A 22,942-nucleotide genomic window follows, 5' to 3' on the forward strand; every position below is an offset into this window, starting at 1 on the left:
ATGTGGCAGGTTTTGTCTTTCAAAATGATATACCGAAGTTTTTTGAAGAGGGCTCATGCTGCTTTTGAGTCATCTTTTTATTTTGTTCATAATGGGAATATATCTAAAACACCTGATCTTGGTTTTTAACCCTTTTTTCCCCCTATATTACATCTGAATTATGCCGTTAATCAAATTCCGTTTCAACTTTGGTTTAGCAGCTAAGCTCGCAGGCTGACTCAAAATGACAGGCCGGGCCCGAGCACGTGGCAGAGCACGAGGTCAGGAGATCAGCGTACCTGGAGCGGTAAGAGTCCGGTGATCAATTGACTCTTAGTCCTGATTGTAATCTCTGAAATACTGACTTGACATGTGCATCAGAAGTCGGTATTTTGGGGAGGACATGAATATAGTAACATATTAAACAATGACGTGCTATGACTTTGCCATATTTTTTTGTTCCTGCAAGTAAGTGAAATTTGTAAGATTTTCCTTTGTTTCCAAAAGTCCTCTTCATGTCCTTCCCTGTGCGTCCAGATTTTTTTATTCATGCAAATGACTAATTTTGTAAGTCACTGGGAATATTAAGTGGTCTAGCACATGGAGTGTCAAACATAAGGGCCCAAACCAGAGCAGAGAGGCTCCAATCCACCCAAAGTGTCGAGCAAATTATAAACTATTTCAAAGAGAACATGATTTAATTTTTCCCCCTACGTCTTTGTATTTTAGTAGATTAATCCCTCAAAATCATATTTAAAAAAAAAAAACTTAATGGTGGTTTCTTTTAGCCATTGTGGACTGCTTCCAGCTCCTTGGCACCTTCTGCCCATATAATAAAAATTGCGGTTCTGCACAAGAGAACATAAATCAGTTTAAGACTGTCACGCAACAGCATTTCAAAGATGATTTGTAAGATACTTTTGTAATTCATCTGGGGGGGGGGGGGTAGTTATCTGTAGTTAACCTTGGTACTTTAAGCATTTGGGCCATGACCAATGCTGGTCAAATATATGAGGATACTTTAGCCTGGTGTTTTTAGGATTGTTTTGGGTGTTCAATTGATACTGGGATATATTTGCATGTTAAGTTGTGCAGTACATTTGACCAGTGGTTGATATTTGGTCCAGTGGTGCCCGAGAGAAGTAGTCAGGAAGAAGAACTTGTGAGTCTATATGTTTCAATCAGTCCCCTATTTTACCTTTTTAAATAATTTTCATCATAGTTGATCTATTGATGAACATTGCTAAATGATGATTGTGCACTCTTGCATTAACACTTGTTAAATACTGTCCTGCAGAGCCAGGCTCGAGAGACGACATCAGCGGCTGCTGGCCCTGCCCCAGAGGGGGATCTGGGAGGTAGAGGGAGACAGAAAAGTGCCCCGGCATTATCTCCTACTGAAGGTAAACATAATCCCAAAGCAGAGTCCATCAAGATGCAATTGAAAATGCGGGTAGTCCTTACATGGTCACTTGTGGCAACCTCAGCCTTTTCTGTCTGTTCTCTCAGCTGCATAGTGTGGATGTGTTTCATGCATGTTTGTTCTGGTTGCTTTTCATCACTTTGAACACAAAATATTCATATTTTTATTAGTTCTTCAGATTTCAGTGGGATTTCATCAGGTGAAGTTGGGGGAGAGAGGTGGACGCCGCCAGGATTTTCATGATGTTGGAATCAACACCAGGCAGGCAATGGAGCATGTTAAGGAGTCAAAGACTGGTCTGTCGTTTTACTTGAACTCACAAACACTCCCAGCAAGTGTGCGCTTAATAACCATCGGTATCGTTGAGATCTGGCTTCATAATCGTGTGTCTGTCTCTGTTTCCGTCCGTGTGTGTCCCCATCCTCAGGAACAAGTGGCAGACCCCTTCAGTTGACTGCAAACTACTTTCGCATCTTGTCCTGCCCTCAGTGGGTTCTCTATCAGTACCACGTGGACTTCAACCCACCAATGGAGTCTCGACGTCTACGAACTGCCCTGCTGTTTCAACACGAAGAAGCGCTGGGTGTAGCCCGGATTTTTGATGGCTCAATGCTGTTTTTGCTTAACCGCTTACACGACAAGGTGCATTTATAAGTGTTTAGGACATTTTGAATGGCACCATTCTGTTGCTCTCAGTATCAACATGGATTCAATAAGTCTGCACAGATTCAGTTGGCAATCTTTGCAGTGATCAGCTCTGTAATTAGAATTAAAGCCATTACTTTTTTAAGATGGCTACACACTGAAACTTTGGTTGTCACGTCCATGAGTGTGATGTTACTTTTGGTTGTGGCTTTAATCTGTGGTCCTACATCACAGTAAAGACATTTTTAAAAAAGTGGAACTGTAAAAACTTGTTTAAATGTGTAGAGTAGTTTAAGATAATTTTATGTAGCTTGTCTTGTCCAATAGAGGGGGCACTAAGACCATAGTTGGCCATTTTTGTGCCTTGTGACCAACCATTAAATCTAATGAAGTGGGGGTACAGGGTTTTTTAACAGTCACTAAGATAATGCTGTTTGTCCACTTTGTAAAAAAGCAGCTCAAAAAACTTTTGAGACTGTTCAGATCGGCCTTTGTTGGCATTTAATACTTTCTATGTTGTCAATGGCCTTGTTCAGTTATGTCAAATACTATTTATATTGTTTTCCTGCACTTGTGGGTATTACCTCTGTTCAATAGAATGGCTTCTGTCTTTATAGGGTGGGGCAACATCCTTAAAGTGAAAGTGGCTGCTGCTGATACTCATCATTATGACACTCCCACGACTTGAAAGCATATTTATATTAAAAGTTGAAATCAGAAAACTCAAATCGTTTCATGACACTTTTGAAAGGTGCCATTATGAAGTTTACATTTTGAGAATCTTCAGACTTATTGAAGCTTGTATGCTTTATCCTGAGTTTCTTTTTATATATATTTTTCACTTGTTTGATACTAATCTTCCAATGAAATGTCCAACTTGGTCTTCAGGAGACGGTGTTTTGCAGCGAGACCAGAAATGGAGAGAAGGTCCAGTTAACAGTCACTCTGACAAATGAGCTGCTGCCTTCCTCCCCAATGTGCCTGCAGTTCTACAACATCATATTGAGAAAGTCAGTGTTGGGGAAGAAATCAAAAGAAAATGAACCGAATAAACAAAAATCTAATTCTCTTGATACTATTCCTGCAGGATCCTAAAAATCCTCAACATGCAGCAGATTGGACGAAACTACTACAACCCCCAGGATCCTCTGTCCATCCCCCAGCACAAGTACACCAACTACTGTCTTCATTTGTAACCTTACTGGTTGAGTCTTTGCTGTGGCTTTAACATGGTGCCTCAATTTCAGGCTAACCATCTGGCCAGGTTTCTGCACTACAATCCTTGAGTTTGAGACGTCCATCATGTTGTGTACTGATGTGAGCCACAAGGTGCTGCGCAGCGAGACAGTCCTCGACTTCATGATCAGCCTGAGACAGCGGTGTGGAAGTGAGCGCTTCTTTGACATATGCACGAAGGAGCTCGTTGGACTCATAATCCTCACCAAGTAAGAACATTTAAATACAAGCACCTACATTGTTAATGTTGTAAATTGTGGTTCTTTTTTTATTTATTTTTTAAGGACAATCATCCCTGTTGTGTGATCTTAATTGATGTAATATTGACGTCTCTTTAAAATTTCAGGTACAACAACAAGACCTACAAGATCGACGACATTGCATGGGATCACACTCCTAACAACACATTCACGAGGGGAGAGACTAACATCACCTTCAAGGACTACTACAGCAGTGTAGGTGTCACACAGTCAGTCTCGGCACAAGTGGTGATGCTAAGCAATGTCTGACATGCAATTTTAATCCTCAACATGCACTACGGAAGTGTGCTGATTTTAAAACAAACCAGAATACTTCACTTCATAAGATAATCTGTGAAAACTCTGGCTGGACCTTATTCAACTATTCAGTGTTTTTGGTGATGTCTGTGTATTTTGAGATCCGAATAATCTGATATATTGCTGACAGCCCAGCACAAGACAAATACTTAGATATTTGTCACTTAGGACGAGCCCTAGTGGAAAGGTTGAAGACTGATTGGTGATCAAAACTTGCTATATGCGTCTGCTCAGACTTTTCAGTTTTGAAGTCAATCCCCATTAGCTATGGGAAATTTAGAGTCTCCAGTTAACGCAGTGCTTCTCAAATGGTGGGGGGCGTGGTGGGGTGTCAGGGGGCGCGTGAGGTGGGCGAGACTTTCAGTATTAGTGTCTTTATTCATCCTTGAACGATTTAAAAAAAAAAAAAAAAAAAAAAAAAGGGGGGGGGCCTCCAGCCACTAGGTGGCAGCAGTGCTCAAACTAATCAACAGGCTGCCTGTTCAACCCAGTAGAGAGGAAGTACTACACACCAACACCGGTGTACAGAGCTGGCGGAGGAGGAGGAGAGATGGAGAAGTTTCTGACAGGAGTGAAAAGAAAAAAGGATGAGGCGTCAGAGGAAAAGAAAACAGGTGACAGTAACCGGCATAAAGCTAGTAAGAGCAGGAGATATGACGATGCCTACATAGCCCTTGGGTTTACCGTGAACACGGTCGGAAACCAGGAAAGACCCGTTTGTGTTTTATGCCTAAAAACTCTGGCAGCGGACAGCATGAAACCAAATAAATGAAGACGGCACCTGGAGACCATACACCCGTTATGTCAGTAAGCCACTGGAGTTTTTTCATCGTAAACTCGATGAGTATCGCCAACAAGCCGGTCATTTTGTCAGCGCGGTATCAGTAAACAAAAGAGCACTGTTGGCCTCTTACAAAGTTGCCCACCACATCGCAAGGTGCAAAAAACCTCACACCATAGCAGAGGAGCTAATCCTCCCCGCAGCATTGGACATGGTCACAATCATGCTCGGTGAGAAAAGTGCTGAGGCACTGAAGACTGTCCCTCTTTCAAATGACACGGTCGGGAGACGTATATCTGACATTGCAGACGACCTCCAAGAACAACTAGCAGAACATCTTGCTGTTTAAAGTTTTGAATGTTACTGTGTTAAGTTTTTAAAAATGCACATCCCAGTGAATCATTTGCACTTTTTTTGTTTTGAGAATCACAATTCATAAACTAAACTTGGAAATTGCTTTAAGTTGTTCTCAGCTCATTTTATTAATTTATTTTGATAATCAGGCGATTGTGTGCAGAATGCTGGTGCCAGCAACTCATACAGTGGTTTATACAGATAAATAAATAAATATCAGGTTCTCAATGGTAGTACAATTATGTTGTGGGCCTGAAAAAAATTCTGTCCTCTAGGGGGGGGGCATGACAAAATAATTGAGAACCACTGAGTTAACATCACATGCAGGGTTTGGACTGGGACAAAACCCTTCTGCCTGGATGAAACTAGATTTCAATTTGGCTTCTCATGAAATTATTTTGGAGTTCACATTAAGAGTATCTTTTCTGCCTTCAGCAATATGGCTTGACGATCACAGATGGGAAACAGGCGCTGCTGGTCAGCCATCCGAAGAGACGGGGTCCAGCTGGAGCCCCACCTCCTGGTCCAGCAATGCTCATCCCAGAGTTTTGCTACCTTACAGGTTCATCTTGACTCTTGATATCCGATTCTCATTCTTGTTTGACATGTCAGAATTTTAAATTTCTATTGCAGGAGTATGCAACTAATTTTTGTGCGGCGGCCACATGCAACCCGATTCAATCAGAGTTGCTGGAATTGGTAAAATGTTAATAAGTTAAAAGTATATCTTTAAAAGATTTTATGAACAGATTTTTTTTTTTTTTTTACTTTCTTTGAACTACATACAACTCGTGCCGGTGCAGCTGATAAGTACTGATACAGTTGCATTGAGAAGCTTATATTATTATAGTGTCTAAAGAATACTGTACTCTGATTCGAGTTGTGTGTTTGTCTCTGCCCCGCCTGGGGGGGGGGGGGTCCGTATTCTTTTGTTGTTGCTTCTTTATTCATTTATGTTCTTGCTTGGGAATCATGTTACTGTCTAGCTTGAGCTGCTCAGGCTGGTTTAATCTTGGAAAATAATGTTACTGTCTTCAGGGGTGGGATATTCCAGTTCCTGAGGGCCGCAGCTCTGTACGTTTTCAATGTCTCCTCACATCAGCACAGCTGACAGCAATTAGTGGTTCATTGTCAAGCTTTCCGCAGAGCCTCATCATGGGAACTCAGGTGTGTTTGAGCAGGAAAAGATCGAAAGGGCATGCAGGGCTGCGACCCTCTGGACCCGGAATTTTAAAAAGTGATAAATCGTTGAGTGCAATCACCTAAAAAGTAGATACAACGTGGGCTGTTGTTCCTGTAAGGGAAAATGTTTATTCAAACGTTGATCGTGTCACCGTTTGTCAGGCTTGACTGATAAGATGCGAAGCGAATACACCATCATGAAGGATTTGAGCGTCCACACGAAACTGAATCCAGAGCAGAGGGAGCAGCGCCTCATCGGATTTGTTGATACCATCCGGAAGTGAGTGATTCTAGTTCAGCATGTTTTGCCTGTGTGCTCTTGGTTTGAAAGGGAGCTGTGAGGAAGTTGTGAGTGCACACACAGTGTATAAAACTTAACTGATGCTCCTCATGCTGACAATTGTGATCTTCTTTGTAATATGTCTGATCAGAAGTTTTAAAAGCACGTTATCCTGTTGACTGGCTCTTAATAGTCGCCTGCTTTGATCTGAATCCTGAACAATATCTTGTAGGGATTCTGATGCACAGGGAGAGCTGCAGAAGTGGGGACTCAGCTTTGATCGACAGCTTCTTAATCTGACTGGCAGAGTGCTCCCAAGCGAGAGGATCTCTCAGGGACCGAGAACGGTATGTGAATTTTTACTTTATATAATTTGGAATTATCAGGGATGTATCTTGATGGTCCTTATCTTAAACATTTTTGTTGCCAAGTATGACTACAACCTACATGAAGCTGACTGGAGCAAGCAGATGCGTGGCATCCCCTTAATGAGCGCTCCACCACTGAAAAACTGGCTCCTGCTGCACACCCCTCGAAACAACAACGAAGCGCAGTCCCTCCTGCAGACACTACACAAAGTTTCAGGTCCGCTGGGCATCTCCATTCAGAGACCTACCGTGTAAGTTACTGCTGGATGGTGTTGCTGAACCACAATGTCCAAACTGAATTAATACTTTGAATGTGATGCATTAACGTGAGATGTCTTAAGTCTAGTCTCAAATGAGCTGCAAAATATATTATAATCCAAACACTGAACTGGAATACATTTTACAGCAGTGTATCCTGCTCTGGGCAATAAAATAACATTTTGAAGTTTGACATTAGTAAGAGCAAATGAATCGGCAGATAAAATTAGAATTATATTTTAATATAAAATCAGGTAATGTAAATAACTGCAAGCATTACCCTCTGGTGTCATGCAATTTAAAAAAACTAACCCAGTGTAGGCATCCTCTGGGCGTTAGAAATCTTTTAAATTGTATAATGTTCTTCTTTTTTTTTTAGATTAGAAAGACAAAACAAAGATAAAGGGGAATCAATCCAGATCCATCCATAACCTGTAAAAATACCTATGGTTTATAGGCATCCTAATCCCTTCTATTGTCGAGCCCTGCTCTGCATGTCAGTAGCTTGACTTGAATGCACGATTGAACGTTTACAGCATTGTTTGTATTGGAGTTTATTTGTCTGCCTTGGAACATAAACGTCCCTTTTTGTCCCTCCAAATCAAACAGACTTACTCCTCGTGAAACAAACTTGAAGTTCACTGGTTATTCTCAAACGCTGTTCAAGAAACATCAAATAAATAACCCAAGTTGATTAAGAAAAAAGAGGCAAGCTCCAACATGATGCATCAAGAAAGTATTCAGCCAGACGGTGTTTCAGGTCAAAGTAATCTGATTAACGCAATGACAAACATTAGGTGCACACAAAACATTTTGGTAACATTGAAATTCTATTTTGTTTTTTTAGCTGAAAGGACTTTTAGTGGAATTAGAAAGCAGACAAGGAAGTAATGGAAAATTGGAATATGATTTAAAAAGCCAATAATTCTTGTATATCAATAATGTACATTTCATTATTTTTACTGAAAATGTATTGAATGGTTTTGTTTAAAATACAAATAAATGTCTGCTTGTTTAAACAAATTTGCAACTTGAAGCATTAAGCACCAACTCAGGCAGTTGGCCATTTGCATTTCCTCTCAAATTAAGTTGATGTCTGTCTCACCTGCAGCTCCAGTGGTCAGGTGGGTGTCATCTTTGATACTTTACTGAAGCCACTTTGCAATTAGTTCTGATTAGACTCCACTAAAGCGTAAACTGAGAATTGTACTAATTAAAAGTGACATTCAAAATAAACAGAATATTCAATTGGAAGTGCAATAATACAATTTGCAATTTATGTAATTTATCTGGAGCTCAGACAGTTAAATAACTTCATGATTAGAAGCACTAACCATAGAAAAATCTGCTGCATACAGATAAGTCACAGCTGGTGTAAATTACAGGCAGAACAGTGTTTCTTGCAGATCATGTTTATATCAAAACGTTTAAGGAATGTCAGTTATTTTTCTATGGTCTGAAAAGTGTTACTCATACAGTCTCGTGTCATTATCTCATCTCCCGGTATTTAGTGTTGTGTACGATGATCACCAGGAGTCTCTCCTCAGAGCGCTGCAACACAACGTCGGACCACAAACCCAAATGGTGAGTGACCCTGTAAAACAGTGACTTCCTTGTGTGATTTTCTTTTTTTTTTTCCCCAAACATTTTTAGGCCAACTCAAATGTGACATGTTTGGTTTCTTCATAACGATGTGCTATCGTGGACTTAATAGTAACCTTAAATGTTTAATATGAAAGATGTTATATGTTAAAGTGTTAAAAGTATTGCGTTAACAATTCCGTATTTAATACCTCAAGCTTTAAAAAAGTATCAAATTTGATTGTAGGTCTTGATTCTTCTCGAGCTGCTGCGAATAGTCGAAACAATTGACGATAAAAATTTGCAGACTGCACTTTGTGCTGTGCTCGCTTTTTAAACCTTCCTCCTCCACTGTTATGATACAAAAACACCAACGGGAGGTGCGGCGTGTCCACTAAAGGGCTTGTGGTAGCTAAAACCCCTGAGCGTGGAGCACGGCTCGGAGTTGCATGCTGCGCCGAGTTGGACAGACGCCTTTCGGGACTTGCTCTACTCTGCTTCTGATTGGCTCATGCTGGCTGCTTTCTCTAATCTGATTGGTTAATGTCTGTTTACTGTACAGCATGAAGCTGACAAATCAGAGGCAGAGTAGCGTGGGTCAGTGTGAAGTGTTGACAAGTGCTAAATTATACGAGATTGTGTGACAATGAGCCAGTATTGGATTTTCACAAGAGTAGCCTTACATCCCATTGTTTATTTAAAAATAAAAGTGTTTCTTGGCTACTTGGAAAGAACTAAACAATTCAGTGTGTACCAACTTCTACCGGATCATTAAGCCACTGAACACAAGTATATCATTATTAATGATAGAAATTACCATCTGTTTCAAGTCCTCAGAAGAATTGATGATAAAGATGCCACTAAATCTGTTCAGTACTAATGTTTTAAGAAAGTGGATTATTGTGTTGAAATACTCTTTATTGCTATACAGTAACTATTTGTAAATTCTTTATTTTTTGCTTAATTTTATTTAGTCATATTTGTTTTATTTACATTTGTCGTGGTACAGGTGGGCTTTTGTTTTGGCCCCTGAGTTATATTCAAGATGAACACAAATGGCAACCATTTTTTTTTTTCTTTTCGTCAACAGATTATTCGTTACAAATGTAGCCATTATGGGCTACACTAAAGTTTTGTTGTCTTACATTTTTTACAGTATAGTGTTTAGATGTACTTGGATTGTATTTTTTTGTCGTTCTGACTGTGTCGTTTGAATTCTTACAACAGAAATGACAAAACATTTTCCCTGCATTTATCTGTTATTTAAAAAAATAATTCAAACAGTGTTTAGATGTGTCTGGGAAATGTCAAAAGTAACATTAGTGGACATGGTTTCCAATTACAAACCAATTTATGCTGACCATGAAGTATGGGGTGAAATTAGGCATTAAATTCAATTCTAGGTTAGAATTTCCTAGTTAAAAAAAAAAACCTCAGGGAGACGGAATACGCAGGAAATCAGACAGCGATTTGAAAAAGTTTAAGACAATTTTACAATATTCTTGCAAGAAGAGGCAATGTCACAGTACAACCTTTGCTTGATTGTCCAGACAGCTCCTTCTTAAAGGCTGAAATTGTTTTTGAGTCTGCATTGAAGGACACTAAAAAGTAGCACAGAGGTTTCTAAAGTGCTGACACAGACTGCAAAATTACATTCTTTATGAGACAGAACAAGATTTCTCGAACAATAGTCTTAGATTTTACTTGTGGAAACCTGTAGTAACCCTGGGCTAGTAAAGCTGGTAAAATCCTGTTTTCCAGTACTCTTAACCCTCCACTCGGATGCAGTTTGTTTCAAGACGCCAACGTGTCCACAGACCAAGCTTCACGATGCTCAAACCGGAGGACCGGGTTCGTTCTTGAAGTGATTAGTTACATTCTTGAAGTGCTTTAATGCTTTCTAAAGAAGTACGAGCTAATTAAATGTGTCAATGCTGAAGCAGCATCTGCTGCAATACCAACATATGCATGATTTAGTCTCTTAAAATCTTCAAATTCACAAGATAGAAGTATAATGCATATTGCAACAATAACACATTTGAAAGCCCGTCTGGTTGTTGTAAGCGTTTTTATGAAATCTGATTTTCTTAAGGGTAATGTAGGGATTGGTACCAACAATTTGCATGGAACATGTATAAAAGACCAACAAATATGGTTTAAATGTGACTGAATGTGTTAAAAAATGCTACGGTATCACCAAAATGGGGTGCAACCATCTGTTGTGTGTGACGGAGTAAAATGAGTCTCGTCCTGTCTGTCACGTTTCTCGCTCAATAGATAAAACCATACTCTTGTCCATCAAGGTATAAACACATTGAGAAATCACCCAGGTGCTTACCGACAAATTTCCACCTTTCTGTGCTTTTTTTTTTCTTTTCTATTAATTACTATCAGGTGGTGGTAGTCCTATCCAACAACAGGAAGGACAAGTATGATAGTGTGAAGAAGTACCTCTGCCTGGACTGTCCTGTTCCCAGCCAGTGTGTGTTGGGCCGCACCATCAGCAAACCTCAAACAATCATGACTGTGGCCACCAAGATTGCTCTGCAGATGGCGTGCAAGATGGGTGGAGAGCTCTGGAGTGTGGAAATCCCTGTAGGTCTCGTGTACACTGCTTATCACAATATCTATCACTACATGTGAATGAAAGTCTTTATGAAAAACTGCTGTTTGGTCAGACTTGTTTTAAACAGATCTCAAAAAAATCTTGGAATTTTGTCTATTTGGCTTGAGGATTTAAAAAAAAAAAAAAATCCTTATGTGAAACTACAACAGTCATCTTGGTCTTTGTCTCGTCTTGTGTAGCTCAAACAGCTCATGATTGTGGGAATCGACTGTTACCATGACACCGCAGCTGGGAAAAGATCCATTGGCGCTCTGGTGGCCAGCCTAAATCAAAACATGAGCAGGTCAGTGGACTTTTTTCTTTCCCCCTCTTCTCACTACGTTAACTCCAACATCAGTCTGTACTATAGAAATTCAATCTCAGGCCCCTGAAATACACTTAGTTGGTTGTGTGCTGCCACATGTGACGGCTGAACTTGCAGTAGTTTTCTTCCTCCACTAAACTATTGCCATAAAGACTACAAAAGCAGCACTGGTTTTAAAAGAAGGGCCCCGTCAAGTTTGAAATCCTACCCTTCAGTTTTGGCCGTCAGTAAGTCCAGGTCTGTAAAGGACCGACCTGCACCGCCTGTTGGTGACCTTTGCTATAGATTAGTCAGCTTGTTAAATTTAAACTATTGATTAGAAGAAAACAACTTTTATTCATGTATGTATTCGATTGTGTTCTGGAAGACATCTTTTTTGAATTAGTTTTGTGGTGTCACCTTTGTCCCCCTGCAGATGGTTCTCCAAGTGCGTGTTGCAGCGCAAAGGTCAAGAACTAATCGATGGGCTGAAAATGGCTTTGACTGGCAAGTCACTCCCCCCTAATTCAGATTTTTGAAGTTGTAATATCCACATTAAACAGCTTTGATGTTGTTTTGCAGCTGCAATGAAGGACTACCTGAAATTCAACAACTGCCTTCCTGCGCGCATCATTGTGTACCGTGACGGCGTGGGCGACGGGCAGCTGAGCGGCGTGGTCGACTACGAGATCGCCCAGATCCTGGACTCCATCAAATCCATGGGCCAGGACTACGAGTGAGTTCACAAGTCTTTTGTGTTTGAAGATTGAGTCTTGGGCTTCGTTCACACTGAGAAAATGCGACCCAGTTATGATTATTTTTTATTACATTTTTTTTAACTCGAGTGACCCACAGTCGACCTGTTTTGTGGCCGTGTGAAAGCTCCAACTCAGTTTTGTTTTGTTTTTTGGAGGCAGGGGGTGTTCCCCGCACCAGACCGAGGCCTCGTTCATGTGGTACCAATTCAGATAATTTTCTACACGTGAATGCTTCGTCATTGACGTGACTGATGCCAGGAGAAGTGCTTCTGCCAAAATGTTCAAAGCTGTGCTGTTTTTACCTCATTCTCCTTTCCCTCGTCATGTTGTCTAGATTTTGGTGGCTCGTATTTAACAACTACTTGAAAATAAAACTACATGTGATGCCAGATATGGCAGTGTCCCTCAATTGGGGAGCCAAACTCTTGGTTTATTTTGTGTGTTCATTGTTAAACATAATGGTTTTACGGTTTTAAAGTGATTCCTACACGGGCTGAGCTTTGGGCTGTATTTGATTGAGTTGTGTGGGTTTTGCGTTGTTTGGGCTGGAAACGGCAAGTCACATCTGGCAACCCTGGTGGTGACCATCTTGCCATGTGTAAACTGCGTGCTCGGCGTGACATCATGTCGTCTTGTGTGGTCTGGGGCCCGAAAACATCCGATCTGATCACATTCACATGGCAGGTCGTGTTTGAAATGATCACGCAAAAAAAATGGCAGGTCTTGATGCTCAATTCCAATTTTTTACATTTTTGGTGGGATGTGGTGTGAACGAAGCCTTTTTAAGGATTTTGCTCTTCTCTGGTTGTCTTTATTGAAAACTATCTGGCGGATGCCGCCACTGAACTGATGGTAACTTATTAATGATAAAAATGTCCACGGAAGAATAAATCTCAAAAAACATGCGTGACAATTGTATAACTGACTAAACACGAGCAGTGTTGATATGAAGTAAAGACACTGGACGCTCCAACATCTCTACTAAACCTGTTTTTCTAGTAACAAAGCTGGAGCAAACTGTCTCGAACGCTTTCATCCTTTTTTTTCTTGTCTTTGATACTTGGTTCTTTATAGGTGCTCTCAGGCAAAAAGGCCGTATTGGGCTTTTTCATAAAGAAATGTTGTTAAATTGCATAACTGGCCAAATTACACAATTTCAGGGAACACATTAAGAAATGTGATCTGACTCACTGATTGATCTGATTAAGTAAACATGAAATCAATTTTTTTGATGGTTCTTTAAAGCAGGTGTGCTTTTAAAGAACCATCTTGTGTAGAGGAAAACGAAGAAATCATGAAATAACCTAACTAAGCCTTTTAAAAATAAAACGAGGTGTGGTTCCAAACTTTTCGTCTGTTGCAGCCCGAGGATCAGTGTGATCGTGGTGAAGAAACGCATCAACAGCAGGTTCTTCGCCTTCCTGGACGGCAGAGTGAACAACCCTCCTCCAGGCACCGTGGTGGACACGGAGGTCACCCGCAGAGAGTGGTATGTTCCCTTCAACGTGTCCTGCACCTGCTGAGGACTTGACCAGTACTGACTTGTCTCTGTCTGTAGGTACGACTTCTTCATCGTGAGCCAAGTGACTCGTCTTGGAAGCATCTCTCCGACCCACTACAACGTGGTTTACGACACCAGCGGGCTGAAGCCCGACCACATGCAGCGGCTCACCTACAAGCTGTGCCACATGTACTACAACTGGCAGGTAGGTTTGTGTGGTTGAAAGGGTTTTTCTGGGAGGGATAACATTTCAAACTGCTGTGGAGGTGTGCTGAGGTTGGCATGTTGTTCCATGAGATCCCTTTGTTTTTGTAGTTAAACCACACATGCACGCAGAGAACCATACGTTGTGAAAATGGACAGTGGCAGGAACTCTCCGTGAACCAAAGAAGTTGGATTATTAACCATGACTCAACTATAAAACTACCAATTCCCAGAATAACATGGACGGGGAGTAATGACACTTTTGAGGAAAACGTTATTGTCCATCGACTGGCGCATGCGCAGAACAACTATTCACTATGGCAGTAGCATCATTTCCGCATCGTGTTTTACACGACAACGAATCCACAAAAAACTTTCTTCACTTTTGGGGGGTCCGTTTACCCGACACCAGTGTGCGGATACCCTGTATCTGAAGTTTTTATCCCAGCTCCTCTTTCACGGTCAATATTCCCTCCTGCAGAGACTGTTACTGCGCATGCTCACATCTCCCCTTCCTTCTGCTCACACAGTTGTAAACAAACATGGCCGACCCATATTGGTATTTCTCGCGGTCTGTATTCTAGTTTTATTGTCCATATCAGTAGTTTTATAGTTGACTCCCCCCTGACGGCATCCGATGAGTCATCAGACCAATAGGGATGTCAGGTTCTCGCCATTTTCTTCACGTTTATAATGTTTAGTTCTCTGCACACGTCTGTGTAGTTTCATTACAAAATGAAGCAACAGCGCCCTCCTGTGGCCTGGCCATACTAACTATATAGTTGTCAGTGTGCGCTGCTACAGTGTAAACACGCTTTTTAAATTTTTTTGCGGATTAGGCATTGTCACGTGAAACATTGTCGTGTTAGATGAAACCAGTTCGGTGATCTTTTCACCAAAACACTTCTCTCCTGTTTCCCCACTGTGTCGTTTTATAACTGAAGGCAACTCCAGCCGTCTTGACATTCTGTTTGAGGGAGTTTGGTTTTCCTGTGGTGATGGATATTTGACTCTCATTTCTTCAGGGGCTCATCAGAGTTCCTGCTCCCTGCCAGTACGCCCATAAACTGGCCTTCCTGGTGGGTCAGAGCCTCCACCGGGAGCCTCACATGAAGCTGGACGACTTCCTGTTCTACCTGTAAGAAGAAGCTGCAAGCTCTTTAAAGACGGATCAAATGTTCTTGACTAGTTGTTTCCGATCTTTACAGTTGAGATGTGACACGTGTTGCCTGTTAGAAATCTATAGTCAGGTCGTTTATATTATGTAGCTTTATCAGTTTCTGACTGATTGACTTTTTCGACCCACATCTTTTAGTTTATGTTTTGCCAATATAAGTGATTTGTTCCTAGTAAAAAGACACAATGTTCTTGTTTTCTAGTAAAGTTGAATTGTTCTCTGAAAATAAAACAATGTTCTTGTTTTTTTAAAAACAGGCCTCAAGTGTTGATTCATATTTTAGTTAAGATAATAAAACTGATTTTTCTTTGACATCTGTGTGTTTGTGCCACGCCATTTCAAGTTTAAACAGACACTCAAACCTTACAAAATATCAAATTTATTTAGATTTTTTTTCTATAAAAGATTGCACATGCACACCCACACAATAATTTATAACCATCAATATAGGCCGATAACTCTTATAAAGCTAGCACACAATTGCAGACTTTGAAAACAATATGGTCTTCAAGACACCATGGGGAAAGCTTGCACAGTTTGATTATAAATTTAAATGTACAAAAAAGGCAGTTTGAAAATCAAGTATAAACATTTAAAAACAATTTTACAAATGGACAAAGTACAAAAAGAGCAACAGTCACTCGAAATGAACAGAAGTGATGTTGAACGACGCGGTCCAGAGTTCGGAAAAGGACGTTTTGTGTGTCTGGTTACTGTAGGTTCAACATGGCTGCTCGGCCCAGAATTCTACACAAAAGTATTGGAGAATGTTTTGCATACATTCTTTTTTTTTTCCTTTTTTTTTGGCAGTTTCAGTTCAACTCTGTAGGGGGAAAGAAAAAAAAAAGTCAAATGTGGGAGGATGGGATGGAAAAGGATGAGAGCAGGAGGTTGACTGTTTCATTTCACGCACAAAAGACTGACATCTGCACAATCCTTTTGGGCATCTTTGAAAAATACATTGGCTTTCAATTCATTGTACATTCACTACTCTACATTAAGGTGTAGATATATATTTCTATATATGTATATTTATATATTGATATACAGTACTTGAATCCTGCACCGACATGGGACACTGAACAGGCATCGACGATAGATTGGCTTGAATAGACATTTCAGATTTGGGGGGGGGGGGGCATAGAGGTAGCCTTGTGTCTCACTGTTGAACTACTGTGAAGATGTTATACCTGTACTCTCTTAGTGAAGCTCAAAAGTTAGTGCATGTTGTGAACTGGATGCAGAACTTCATGATTTCTATTCTCTAGTCCTTAAATATATCTCTATATATAATCTGTATGGTTCCCTTTGTAGAGTAGTCGAGTTTAAATCAAGACGTGTGGCATCAAACTCAAAAAAATAAAGTGCCTTTCTCTGTCGTCCTAGAATTTGTTTTTGTTTTTTTTAAAGTAAATGTTCATTTCACGGCTTAGCAACATGAGGGGGGAGGGGGGGCTCTGGGCTCTGACATTTTAAACTGTGGCTGAATGGAAAACAGTCACACGATATTACCCTGCATGTCACGAGTCAGGACGAGCCTCAGCACGCACGTTTGCTGGATGATGTGACAGAACTGAAGAGCAGGCATGAAAACTGCACGCGCTACCGGACAAAGTACGGACCATTGTGCAATAATAAGGCAAATACATGAAGGTTGGATCTAGCAGGCATTTTCATGTAGGCTGACTTCACTGCAGAGACCCTGTGGTAAGATACAGTATGTGCTTGTTTCCAGGGGGCACGCGCCTCTTGTCACAGTTGAAAATGGGGAGGAAGGATTTTGACCGCCCGGTTCCCACACCGAGACCGTGGCACGGCCTGCGGGAATGTGCTGAAGTAAAAGCATGCCCAGGCTCTCCAACCGCTTGAAAGTCGTTGGTCGAAGATTCAATTCACGTGGACTCCCGGGTGAGAGTGAGCCCTCGGTGCTTCGTGGACATTCTGGTTCGCGTACAGAGAGACACTGGTCGGACTCTTGTGGTCGGCCGGTCTGTTCAGACTTGACCAAGTGCAAAGTGGAGACTGCCCTGGGCCCCGTCTCCGTCTACAAGCAAACCCCGTCAGCCGGGACACTCGGGAGGTAAGGTCGACGCTCGGCGGTTGTGGAACCGTATGAAATGTGTTACTGAAAATAAGTAGTTGATCAAGTTGACAAAATACAAATATTCTAGTATACAACAGATGTACAAGAAATTATGCATTTGCTGATGTCACAAATGCCACCTTTAGTTTCTTTAAAAAGAAAAAACACTTGACGTGGACGAATCTCCGTGTTTGTCAGATTATTTTACAGCGCCAAGTCTCTCAAATAGGTTCTTCCCTTTGGAGAGCAGTCCCTTTTTCTGTTTGGAGGAGTACATGTCCATGGGAGCCGGGACGTGTGGACGCACTGTGGGGGAGGCGGCTCTTCTGGGCGGACCCGATTTGTCCAGGGGAACCTAATGGGAGACCCGTAAGGGACAGTTTGAGGGTGTTAAAAAGCCAGGAGTCTCTCACACCTCAGCCCCTCTACTGCTCCCCCAAGTCCTTTCTGTCTCTGCAGGGCCACCATAGCTGACCTCCCACCCTCCTCCACCCTCCTCCACCCTCTCTGCCAGGTACAAAACGGCGTTCGCTTCAAATGCTACCATTAAACTAGCACAACACAGACATTTTAAGCATGACATTGACTTAACCTTCCACATCCGTGTAAAGGTGACAACATTTCCCAACTATCAACGGCCGAGCAGAGCCTCTCACATACACAAGATACATTTTGCGGGACATATTTATATCACATTCACTTTGCTTCCTCTTTAATATAGAAACAAATATTTACTGATACAACTGGGTTACAGAGAAACTACTAGTCACAAATCCTTTTCTGTAATCATGAGCTAAAAGGCTCCTTTAAATTGCACTTTGGGAAGACGGATTGGATTTGTTCTGCTGATTCCTTTTAATGTAAACCGGTTGCTTCAATATAACTCACACAAAAGGAGGACTAATGTGTGAGTGCAAAGCAAGACTTTCCTTTCATCCCCTTTAAAACGAAGGAAAGAAGAATAAAAACATTACTTGGATCAAATTGCTCTGCGTGGGGATTTGTTACCACGGCTGGTATTGGGAGCAAAATATTGCTGCGTAACAGGCGAGAATCGTCGCTGCTCAATGGCTCAGGTTCACTTCAAATAAATAACTATTAATAATTCAGATTGTTGCTTCGGTGTGTTGAATTTGATCTCCTTTGCATATTCTAAAAATGTTACACCAACAAATTAGGGTCAGAAAAAACAAATGGGAGAAGCTTTTTAATTTTGCTTGAGACTAAATCCTGAATGTGGAGGAAGATGTAAAAAAAGACTGAAGCCAGAATATGAAAAAAATAAATACATATATATATACATATATATATATATATACATATATATATCCCTACCATCAAGTAAATATCAAGCCAATGAAAAGGAAATTTTGCAAATGAAAAAATAATAGCATTTTAACATGTTGAGGCCAATGACATGAAAAAAAAATTTATAAAGTCTGAAATATATGACGATAAAGACATTTTGTGAATAAAGGGAAAATTAAATAAAAATAGGAAAAATATTGATTTCTTTTAAATGAGTGTACAAAAATGTAAAACTAGACTTGGACTAGAACAAAGTAAATATTGAAAGAATGATGATCTTTTTAATTTAAACATTCTAAAATTAAATCTCAAATTTGTAGATGGACGGTTGATTAAAAAAAAGATTGAAACACAATAAAGACATGATCTCAAACATTTCAGGCTTCAGGAATAAGGTTTGAAGAAAATGTTGCTTTCATTCTCAAACAGCAAAATAATGGTTTTATATTGGTTTTCCACAAAGTGGAATAGATTCCTACCAAAAAAACACCTTTTTTTGTTGTTGTTTTTTTGCATATAAGTTAACCCTGAACAGGATAAGCGGGACAGAAGATGGATATAAGTTGTGTTTACTTTTCAAAGGTAATTGTGCAACAACGGCCTTTTAGCTTATCATGAGTTACAGCAGGAGACTTATTGCAGGAGACGGACATTATCATGTACAACACTCAGAGAAACAACTGAAGATACCGTACTTCTTGTCTAATGCATTGGCTGGGGTCACTACGTCCTACCAACAACAGCAGAGCGAAAGATTTGGGTGAAAACAAAGAGGAACGTCATACAGAGTATCGGTGTTGCATACCAGAAACTAAGGGTACCCATGTCATCTGCATTAGACGAGGGGGGGTGGGGGGGCGTAATCTTGGTATCCTCAGTTGCTCACTTACGTGACGGAAACAGAGCCTTTAAGGTGTGAAATGAACACTCTTCTTCTGTTTTGCCAAGCGGGTGAGGAAAAGAAATCAAAGAAACAAACAAAAAAAAATATATGGTGATGGCATTTCAATAGTTTGCACTGTGACATGGCAAATTATAGCAGGAGGAAAGAAACAATCTGATGACACCTAGAAATATTTCAACAGTTGCGTTATTTTGTTGAACACAAAAATAACATCACATATTTACATTTAGGAAAGGATTATTTCTGAAATTACTCTCAGCAACATTAGGCTAAGTGACCTTTGCGTGCTACTTTACAAGAAAGCAATTTACAAAACAAGGCGTTCAGGAGCGGATACAAAAAGTTGTACTACACTGGACTTATCTTTATATAAAATGTTCAAGAATTCATGCATCTGGACTATATATATATATATATATATATATTTATATATATATCATGCTGAGCTACCGACTACATAGTTCATCTTCTTTCAGTACAACAAAACTATTTACTCTATTAGAAATGAATCGAGATCAAACAGAATATATTCATAAAGCATCTGTTAGAATGCTGAATATGCATGTGCAAAAAAGTGTTAACTGCTGTTTTCCAGTACATGACAGAAGTAAAAAGTCACAGGAGCGTCTCCATTTTACTCTCATTGAGAATGCTTTATGAATACAATATATCCATGTAGTATACAATGCATACCCCCTTCACAGCAGTAAACATGAAAAATAAAAGTACCTCTGTCAAGTATTAGTCTTAAAGTTCTTTTTTTTTTTTCTTCATAAATCTTAGACATCTATTTATTTACAGTGTAATTCTCTAGAGTCAGAAATCCCATTGGTTTAATGACGCACACACACACACACACACACACACACACACACACACACACACACACACACACACACACACACACACACACACACACACACACACACACACACACACACACACACACACACACACACACACACACACACACACACACACAAACACAAACACGACTGAAGGAGATAGAGGGAACTGAAAAGATTGAATGGATGTCAGAGGGCTAGTACTGCGAAGGAGCATGTACCCTTTTGGTCTTTATCCGTGCTGGAGTGTCCTGGGGGTATCGAGATGGTGAGTCAGTGAGAAAAACCTCTACATCATCAGGCACTTCTTCTAGAAAGTTGGAAGGAACGAGTCCCTTGTGTCCATTGAGCTCGCCCTGCAGAGGACACGAGGACAGTGAGGCTCCCGCTGTTGTGAATGAAGCTATTTGGAAACATTTGCGTGCGAGGTACACACACCTCTGCCACAGTGTGTCCTGTGCTTATGAAGTGATGATGCCCCTGAGAATTAAACACTGGTTGTGATCTGTTTTTGTATTCCGAAGGGGCTGGCGTCAGTACAGACTTCATATTGGAGCCGAGGCAGATATCATAGTGTTGTCATTTGTGTTGTGGTATATTATTTTAAACTGCAAAATAAACTGGACTCATTTAGCACTTTTTATCACTGGTGCAGTCTCAGTGTGTGTGATCTGCCACACTCATTAATAAAAACAGTTAACACTCCCCGTGGGAAAATTACACAACTTTAAAAGGAGCATATACCGCTATTCTTTCTGGGTTAAGTTGTAAAAAGGTGCGACACCTCCACTTGTTAATGTCATTTATGCAGATATAAGGGACGGTGGCCATTCACTGACACTGGTATATAGAGCTGTGTGTCATTTGCATAGTTGTGATAGAAGATGTAATGTTCCAGGATCTGAACAGAGGGAGCAGGTAGATTCCTAATTCCCAATTGACACAGTCAAATAGTCAAACCAACTTAATGCAGCGCCAGATATTCCCAACCATTTTACAAGAAGTGTTTTGTGGCCAACTGTGTGACAGTGTCATGATGTGACACTGCTAAATTAAATCACGTAATTAAAAGCTATCCATGGCAAAGTTGTGCTGTGCTGTTTTGTGTCGCAAACAAGGATCCATTGAAGTCAGTACTTACGTAGTAAAATCCATCTTCGTCGATTTCACCGAAGACTGTGATGACATCGCCGGCACAGAAAGTCAGTTCAGCCTGCCAGAGGAGAAGAAAACCTTGGGATACGTTTGTCTCATTGCGCCTTCGTTCACGTAAAAGGCGGGAGAGCTTTCCAGAACATCAAGTCTCGGGCGGTCGAATGAGTTTGAAATGTTGTTCGTCCTTCTCCAAATCAACGTGATGCATCTTAAACATGAGTGTCAATTCAGTCTCGGCAGGCGGACTGTTGCAACTGTAAATGCATCAGGTGCTGTAACTTTGAAGACAGGATTTCAACAGACCGGGCACATCTTTCCCGTGGGAGTCCCGAGAACACACAAAGCAAACAATAGCCATGTACAGTACGTAGGAGAGAGGTTGACACAGAAAGACCAAACCGAGGAGGGGAGATGCTGGCTCAGGCAATGCATGGGGAGGGGGGCTGTTCTCATGACCACCAGGGACAAGAGAGCCATGGCCTGCCATCTGAAGCCCGCCTCCTCCCTTGCACTCCAACAAACGGGGGAGGGGGTGGTGGGGGGTGGGGGGTGGGTGAGAAAACACACACAGATCAGACAGTAGCTCGCCCTCACTCACCTCCTCATTCAGTCTGTGGCCTTCATACTGTGTCGGTGGCAGTGCCAATAGAAAGGTGAGAGTAAGTGAAACCGGGGGGGGGTAAGGGCCCAAAAAATAATAATTACAAAAAAAAAAAAAAAAACAGCACGGGAAAGTACTTCAATCCTCTAAATCTAAACTCCCCAACCTGTGCACATTTTACCCATAATCCTATTCAAAGAGATAATTGAGCTATGAGACCACTCTGTCAGTTCAACATGGAGATGGACTGAGCCACATGAGGCAGAACGGCGGAAAGCAGAGGAAAACTCTCATTATGCAGGAAACAAAACAATACTGAGTAAGTTTCAGACCAGTCCACTGCCATCAGTGTGCCACACCAACAAATGTTTTTGATGTGGTCTCAACGTCCTGTTGTGTTTCGTCCGCAGTGCATTGCACATGCTGTAAGTCTTGTACTTTTTTCACTTTAGTAATTCACCGTTCATCCCGATAAAGAGGCTTTCTTAAGTCCTTCGGCTTCATCAAAGCTGTTTTTATCTTTTAATAGCCATAATAATCCTGGGTTTGTCTTAAATACTTGGCAAATTTACCTACATAAATGCAGTGCAGAAATGATAGTCGTTTGTTTCATTTAATGACCAGAAAACGTGTTAATTTAAAGAAGTGAAATAAAAAATAGAATTGGAAAACTACATGCCACAGTATCGCCTTCAACATGTCTCTGAAATTGTTCCACTATTGGGTCACATAGCGACGGGAGCGCCTTTCCCCTGCTTTCTGTCACTTCAGTTTCCACAGACAAACATGTACTGACAACAATGCTAACAAATCTCAAACAATTTCTCTAAAAGATGGACTTAAGCATGTGCCA

General features: G+C 40.9%; 2 protein-coding genes across 2 annotated transcripts in view; one reads left to right on the forward strand and one right to left on the reverse strand.

Moving 5' to 3' along the window:
- Positions 1-223: 223 nt before the first annotated feature.
- On the forward strand, positions 224-15,158 carry piwil1 (piwi-like RNA-mediated gene silencing 1; the record flags this gene model as incomplete). The annotated part of the gene is made up of 20 exons (XM_080500072.1): positions 224-286; positions 1,277-1,382; positions 1,573-1,698; positions 1,830-2,044; positions 2,936-3,057; positions 3,135-3,215; positions 3,295-3,492; positions 3,630-3,738; positions 5,411-5,537; positions 6,320-6,437; positions 6,670-6,784; positions 6,869-7,056; positions 8,575-8,647; positions 11,039-11,239; positions 11,450-11,553; positions 11,990-12,060; positions 12,136-12,289; positions 13,675-13,800; positions 13,870-14,017; positions 15,042-15,158. The coding sequence occupies 20 exons, from the start codon at positions 224-226 to the stop codon at positions 15,156-15,158; spliced, it is 2,562 nt and encodes an 853-aa protein (XP_080356198.1).
- Positions 15,159-17,475: 2,317 nt separating this feature from the next.
- The window catches only part of rimbp2b (RIMS binding protein 2b), a gene marked incomplete at both ends in the record, with an annotated part of 58,197 nt that continues 52,730 nt past the window's right edge, over positions 17,476-22,942 (reverse strand). The window contains 4 exons of the mRNA XM_080499156.1: positions 17,476-17,631; positions 20,555-20,689; positions 21,475-21,546; positions 22,087-22,113. Coding sequence (XP_080355282.1) covers positions 17,476-17,631; positions 20,555-20,689; positions 21,475-21,546; positions 22,087-22,113 — 390 coding nt within the window. The remainder of the gene's footprint in view (positions 17,632-20,554; positions 20,690-21,474; positions 21,547-22,086; positions 22,114-22,942) is intronic.

Source organism: Blennius ocellaris, assembly GCF_963422515.1.
Source record: "Blennius ocellaris genome assembly, chromosome: 7".
In the NCBI taxonomy this organism is placed as follows: domain Eukaryota; kingdom Metazoa; phylum Chordata; class Actinopteri; order Blenniiformes; family Blenniidae; genus Blennius; species Blennius ocellaris.